The sequence below is a fragment of the Suricata suricatta genome, chromosome X (assembly GCF_006229205.1).
Source record: "Suricata suricatta isolate VVHF042 chromosome X, meerkat_22Aug2017_6uvM2_HiC, whole genome shotgun sequence".
Taxonomy (NCBI): domain Eukaryota; kingdom Metazoa; phylum Chordata; class Mammalia; order Carnivora; family Herpestidae; genus Suricata; species Suricata suricatta.
The window spans coordinates 792,830-799,305 of record NC_043717.1 but is presented as its reverse complement, the minus strand read 5'-3'; the positions used below and the strand labels follow the sequence as shown (position 1 = coordinate 799,305).

General features: G+C 61.2%; 1 protein-coding gene across 3 annotated transcripts in view; it reads right to left on the bottom strand.

Annotated features, from left to right (window-relative positions):
- Window positions 1-356: 356 nt before the first annotated feature.
- Window positions 357-6,476, bottom strand: part of ASMT (acetylserotonin O-methyltransferase) — an 8,814-nt gene continuing 2,694 nt past the window's right edge. The window contains exons 4-8 of one of the 3 annotated variants that reach the window (XM_029930660.1): window positions 5,593-5,661; window positions 4,899-5,021; window positions 3,659-3,876; window positions 1,162-1,284; window positions 357-741 (exon numbers count right to left, since the gene is read on the bottom strand). In XM_029930660.1, coding sequence (XP_029786520.1) covers window positions 530-741; window positions 1,162-1,284; window positions 3,659-3,876; window positions 4,899-5,021; window positions 5,593-5,661 — 745 coding nt within the window. In that variant the 3' untranslated portion in view covers window positions 357-529. The remainder of the gene's footprint in view (window positions 742-1,161; window positions 1,285-3,658; window positions 3,877-4,898; window positions 5,022-5,592; window positions 5,662-6,476) is intronic. The other 2 variants (XM_029930661.1, XM_029930663.1) reach the window with 2 other exon arrangements.

Genomic DNA, 6,476 nt, shown 5'->3' with positions numbered 1-6,476 from the left:
GTAGAGTAGGGTAGAGTAGGGTAGAGTAGAGTAGAGTAGGGTAGAGTAGGGTAGAGTAGGGTAGAGTAGAGTAGAGTAGGGTAGAGTAGGGTAGGGTAGGGTAGGGTAGAGTAGGGTAGAGTAGGGTAGGGTAGAGTAGGGTAGAGTAGGGTAGAGTAAGGTAGAGTAGGGTAGAGTAGGGTAGAGTAGAGTAGAGTAGGGTAGAGTAGAGTAGAGTAGCGTAGAGTAGGGTAGAGTAGGGTAGAGTAGAGTAGAGTAGGGTAGAGTAGGGTAGGGGAGAGTAGGGTAGAGTAGAGTAGAGTAGGGTAGAGTAGAGTAGAGTAGGGTAGAGTAGGGTAGAGTAGGGTAGAGTAGAGTAGGGTAGAGTAGAGTAGAGTAGGGTAGAAGAGAACAAGACAAATGTACAGACTGACCGGCGGCCCAGCACAGCGCGGAGACCCGCACCCCTCCGTCCCAGCCCCGCGCCGAGGACGCGCGCAGCACACCGTGTGGGAGGCGCTTGTTGCGCGGCGGCCGCTGACGGCAGGAGCTACTTCCTGGCGAGGATGGCGTCGTACAGGCCGCCGGTTCTCCTACATCGCGCGTCGCGGAAGCCGGCGGGCGCCAGGAGCGCGGCGTACTGGGCGGGGGTCCTCTCCCGGCCCTCCGTCTGCACCAGCATGTTCAGCGAGTAGAGCTGCGTGGTCAGGGGGCCCCGCCCGTCTGCGTCCAGGAGGCTTTCGATCACCAGGACGCCGCCGCCTGCGACAGGGACAGGTGGCCATGAGCAAGGGCCCCGCCCTCCTCCCAGCCCCGTGTCCAAGCCCCTAGCGCCGGACTCTCCTGCTGCGCTGCCCAGACGCCCTCACTGGGGCCTCGCCTGTAGCCCCCCCCCCCCCCCCCCCCCCCCCCCCCCCCCCCCCCCCCCCCCCCCCCCCCCCCGCACAGCCATGCACCAGGGAGGACACAAGCATGTGCACCACGTGTGTCCCGCCGGCCACCAGGGCCCAGCCAGGAGACGCGTGCACCTGGAGAGCCATCAACCCCCTGCGTGGTGAACTGGGGTTCCTGCCGGAATGGGGGCTGCTGCCACCTGGTCCTGATCACTTAAGGCAAAGGCGACCGAAAGCACGGTGCCTGAGCGGCTTCACGCCCGTGTGCGCGCACACACCCGGGGCCCACCTGGTCTGCAGGCTCCATGAATGCACGTGAGCAGATGCGAGCACCGCTCATCACTCCAGTCGTGCAGGACCCTCGCCAGGATGTACAGATCCGCTTCCGGAAGGGGGTCTTTAAAGAAATCTCCTAGGACACAGGCAGGCATCCTGGGGTCAGCCACGGTCCCCAGGTCCCCGGCCCAGCTGGGACCCGACAACCTAGCCCTGATAGGGAGGTGTCTCAGGGCAGATAAGAAAATTCTGAGCAGTGTGTGGGGCGCCTCCCCGCCCTTCCGATCTGGAACATGGGTTAATTTTCATCTTCTTTCCTGAGGTCACAGCGCCCGGCTCCAGAAGCCGTGGACTTCAGGCGACCCCAGGCAAGGGGTCAGCAGGTCTCACCTGATGTCTTCAGCTGAACCCATAGTCAGTACGTGTTTTCCTGCTGGAAAGAAAAATGCCCAAGAGGGACCTCCATGCTATGTGGTGCCACAGACTCAGCTCTTGTAACACTTTTCCTTCAGGAACTAGTGACTTTGGAGGAAATCCTGGACGTTCCTGTGGCGTACACAGTGCACCCAGCAGTCACGTCCTGTCCAGACCTTGCAAATTCCCAGGAATTCAGCACAAGTATGTGTCCGACGCCTCACTGGCCCATCACTCTGCCCTGTGCTGAGGCGCCCAGAAAACATGGGGCCCACAGACATTTCATAGAGCAGGGCAAGGGTGCACGCCTCCAAACTGATTTTCTTCCATTCAGTGACAAAACACAGGGGTCTGCGAGCTCCAGCCCAAGGGCCGCATTTGGTGGGCCGTATACTTGTATGTAGCAGGTGAAGGAGAGGATCCAGACCCCAGGATGAAGGACACACCTGTACCCTCCTCCACCATTCCCTGTGTGATCAATGGCAGACACACCAAAAGCTCACCTGCACAAGACCAAACTAACTTACCCTCTCACCTGAACCCTCAGCCTCTGGAGTCGGTTTATTCCTTCCATTTTTCAGAGTCAGCACCTGAATAGGTGTGGTCATCCTCACCAAGATGTGTGATAAAGACTCGCAGAGGCCAGAAGCCGGGTTTGGGGTAAGGCGAGTCAGGTGCCCTCTGGGTGCACAAAATTCAAGGGGCTCCAAACCTCTGTCATCCAGGTTTGTTATGTTTTAATGTGATGTGTTTAAAACTGAAAATTAAGGCCCCCCAAAATATCCCCGATGGCCAAAGTTCTGGCACGTTACATAAAAGCAGTCCCCACGCCCACATGGGAGCAACTCCAGCCACGATGGCGGCCTCGGAACCACAGAAGGGCCAGTTCTTCCCAATTTTCTGAGTCAGCAATGGTCCCGGGGCTCCTTCAGCCCAGTTCATGGACAGTCACCCATCAGTGCCCTGGATTTAAATACTTGCATGGGTGTCCTGGGGGCCGTGTAAGAAAAGTGCCACCAAATGGGGGCTTAAAGCACAGAAATTCATCCTCTCCCTGCTCTGGAGATCCGAAGTCTGAGATCCAGGCAGGGAAGGACCCCTGGGATCCAGGCAGGGACCCTGAGATCCAGGAGGGGCAGGACCCCTGAGATGCAGGCAGGACCATTGAGATACAGGCAAGACCCCTGAGATCCTGGTAGGACCCCTGAGATCCTGGCAGGACCCCTGAGATCCAGGCAGGGCAGGACCCCTGAGATCCAAGCGGAGCAGGGCTGTGTTCCCTCCAGAGGCTCCAGAAGAGGGTCCTTCCTGCCTCTCCCAGCTTCTGGGGCCACAGGCGTCCCTGGGCTTGTGGCCGCGTCCCTCCCGTCTCTGCCTCTGTCTTCATGTAGCTTCTCCTCTGTGTCTGGGTCTCCTCCTCTGTCTCTTACAAGGACACTTGTCAGGAGGTTTAGGGACACCCTCATCCAGGATGGGCCCCTCTCAGATCTTCACTTACATCTGCAAAGACCATGTTTCCAATCATGTCCTCACAAATTCTAGGTGGACACAGATTTTGAAGAAAGTGCGGTCCTCAAAGAAGAGCTCAGCGTAAGAACTCCGGACGGCTGTTCCGTTTCCCTCCGTCACCAACAACAGTTCTAAGTCGGGGCCGGTTGCCCGCAGCGTGGAGGAAGCCATGCGGACATGTGTCATGGCCCGTTGTCAACCGCTCGGGGTCGTGTCCCTGTCTCCAGTGCACGCGCTTGTCGGCCATACTGACGCCCCCCCCGCCCCCCGGGGCGCGTAGTCTCCCATGCGCGCACTCGTCAGCCACCCCGAAGACGCATCCCCAGCTCTCGTGAACGCACCCGTCGGCGAGTCTTGAGCCCCCGGGGGGGGGGGGGGGTGCGTCCTCGTCTCCCGTGCGCGCACACGTCAGCACGTCCTGAGCCCCCCGGACGCATCCCCGTCTCCTCGTGCACGCGCACGTTGGTCATCCCGATCCCCCTGGGGGCGCCTTCTCATCTCCCGTGCACGCGCACGTCGGCCCGTCCTGGGCCTCCCGTCTCCCGCGCACGCACAGCGCGCACAGCACACACACCACGCACACCCACCTTCCCAGAAGCCGATGCGCTCCTCCTCCTCCTCCTCCTCCTCCCGGCTTCCGAAGTGCTCCTTGGCCGTCCGGACGACGTCGGGGGTGTCGCACACGGTGACCCGACACCCGGGGTACAGCGCCGCGCACTGCTTGGCCAGCGCCCCGGAGCAGCCTGCGCGTGGGCACAGAGCGGGGCGGGGGGCGCGCAGCAGTGAGCGGCCCGTGTGGACCCGGCTGTGCAGGTGGGAACGCCGCCCCCTCCCCCCTGTGGTCGTGGCTCCAGGTCGCCGAGGAGGCCCTGCAGCTACAGGACCCCGGGCTGCGCTGACCGTGAACCTGGAGGGCCTCCTCCTTCCGCGCAGCGCCCTCCAAGGTCACGTGCCGCGCGACGCCTTGACCGCCATGTCACCGGAGGATTGCGCGCCCAGAGACTCCAGGGCCTGCGCGGAGCCCCACAGCGAGCCAGGCACAGAGCACACCTGCCCCAGACCCGCATGAGCTTTCCCCGTCGGGGCAGGTCCGAGCCGCCCCGGGACGCACCGCGGCCGGTCGGGGAGCGCCACCTGGGCCTGGCATCCCCCGGAAGGAGCCCCCGGGCACGCGCGGGGTCCTGAGCCCGGAGTCCGCATCTCACAGGGCTCGTGCTCCGCGCACGGGGGCGTGTCCACGAACCGTGTGCCCAGCGGGCAGGGCAGGGGCGGCTGCAGGAGGGCGGGAGGGCCAGGCCTCGGTGCCGACAGCCGTGCCTGTGACCCCTGTCCTCACGGCCGGCGCCCGTCCCTCCCCTGACCTCCGTCCTCACACTTTAGAACAGGGTTTCCCTGGATTCGCCACGCCCTGCTGCGTGCACGGGACACACTCAGGACACGGGCATCCTTCCCGTCTGCATCCGCATCAGGACCCCAGGGCCCCAGGAACCTCGCGGGACCCCCGGGACCCAGACCGTGTTCCCCCCGGAGGCAGCCTGGGAAAGTCAACTCCAACTTTCCACCGCCGAGTGCACCGTTGTCCGTGGAGCGAGCCCAGCATGGGCACCTGCCTGGCCGGGCCCGGGAGGATCGGCGGCCCTGGGAGCACGGGGTGTCGGGCCCCACCTGCCCCGGGTCGGAACCACAGAGCGCAGGTCATGCAGGGGGCGGAGCTGGTGTCTCCACAGGTGCACGGGACGCTCTCTCCGGGACCCCGAGGGGGGCCCCCAGGCCCTCCCCTCACGCGCTCGCAGGCACAGCCCGCGGCTCCCACTCGTGGGCCCCGACTCACCTCCGACGTCACAGATGAGCCGGAACGGGGACAGGTCGAAGGCCGTGAGCACTGGCCTCCCGCTGACGCTCCAGACGTCCTGCAGGCCCCGCATGAACTGCACGCGCTCGCCGTCCGATCTGCACAGAAACGGGCTCCTCAAGGTCGGGCCGAAGCCCGGGCGCCCAGCTCAATCGACAAGTCAGCGCCCTGAGCAAGCCTCCGTGTGGCCCGAACCTCGGAGCAGGGGGAGACAGGGAGAGACTGGTGGCGGAAGCAGGGGTCTTGGAAGGACAGGAGGAGAGTGAAGGCACCGCCCATCCTTCCTTCGGGGCCCTTGGCCAGCTGGGAACCCCGGAAACCGCCATCGGGCCGTCACCAGCTCAGAACGCTGACACCACACCCCACAGGCCCACCGACTCCATGTTCAGCCTGGAGCCGACCAGTGGAGAGTCTGGCCCAAGCAAAGGGCTCTCGTTTCTGCACGTCCCTGGTGCTGGGCGTCGAGTCCCTTGAGGGGAAGGATGGATCCGCACCTCCCAGGAAACTCACCAGCACAGAATCACAACCACAAAGTCAGCTACGTTTTTGTGTGTTGTTTTGTTTCGATTGAAATATGAACGTTCTTCGGTTGTGCTGTTTGGACATGAATACAGCCCGGCGAGGACGCTTGAGGGAAATGTCCTCCTGTGGGCGGCCGCGTGTGGGTACCTGTAGATGGCCGTGAAGAGCTCGTCGGACGCAACCCCAAAGGCCTCCTGGTACTGGTTCTTGCCATCCCTGCAAACGGGCAGGACGCGTGACCTGGGACCCAACAGCGTCGGGGACCCCAGCGGGTTGGCTCGGCGGGCCGCACACCCCACCTCCCGCCACAGAACACGCAGGGGACGGGGCTCAGTGACCAAACACGGTCACTGCTGCGGGAGACACGCATGTTCAGAGCCACGGGCCGCACGGGTGGCCCGGCTCTGCCGTGGGAGCAAGGAAGGATGCGATCTAATGACGGCATACGGGGAGGGAAATGGCGTGCGATCGGGGGAGCTGAGTCCAGAGGACTTGTTGGCCACCATCTGGGGACAGAGGGACCCTGCTGTGCTCTTACCAATGGCTCTCAGTGTCTGTCCTATATCCGTGTCCATCTTTCAAGATCTATTAGTATCTATCAATATCTATCTATACCTCTCTGTATCCATTTGTTATTGATCCATCGGCCTCCCTATCCATCCATGGGTCCATGTGCCCATCCATTATCTATATATAGATCTATCTATCCAGCTATCCACTAAGTGTATCTATCAATCTGTTAGTCTATGCATTCATCCATCATATCCATCCATCCATCCATCCATCCATCCATCCATCATATCTGTCTATGTATCTATTTATCTATCTGTCTATCCATCCATCCAACATATCTATCTATCCATCCATGCATCCATTCATCTATCCATCAAACATATCTATCTATCCATCCGTCCATCCATCCATCATATCTGTCTATCTATGTATCTATGTATCTATATATCTATGTATCTATGTCTATATCTATCTATCTATCTATCTATCTATCTATCTATCATCTATCTATCTACCTA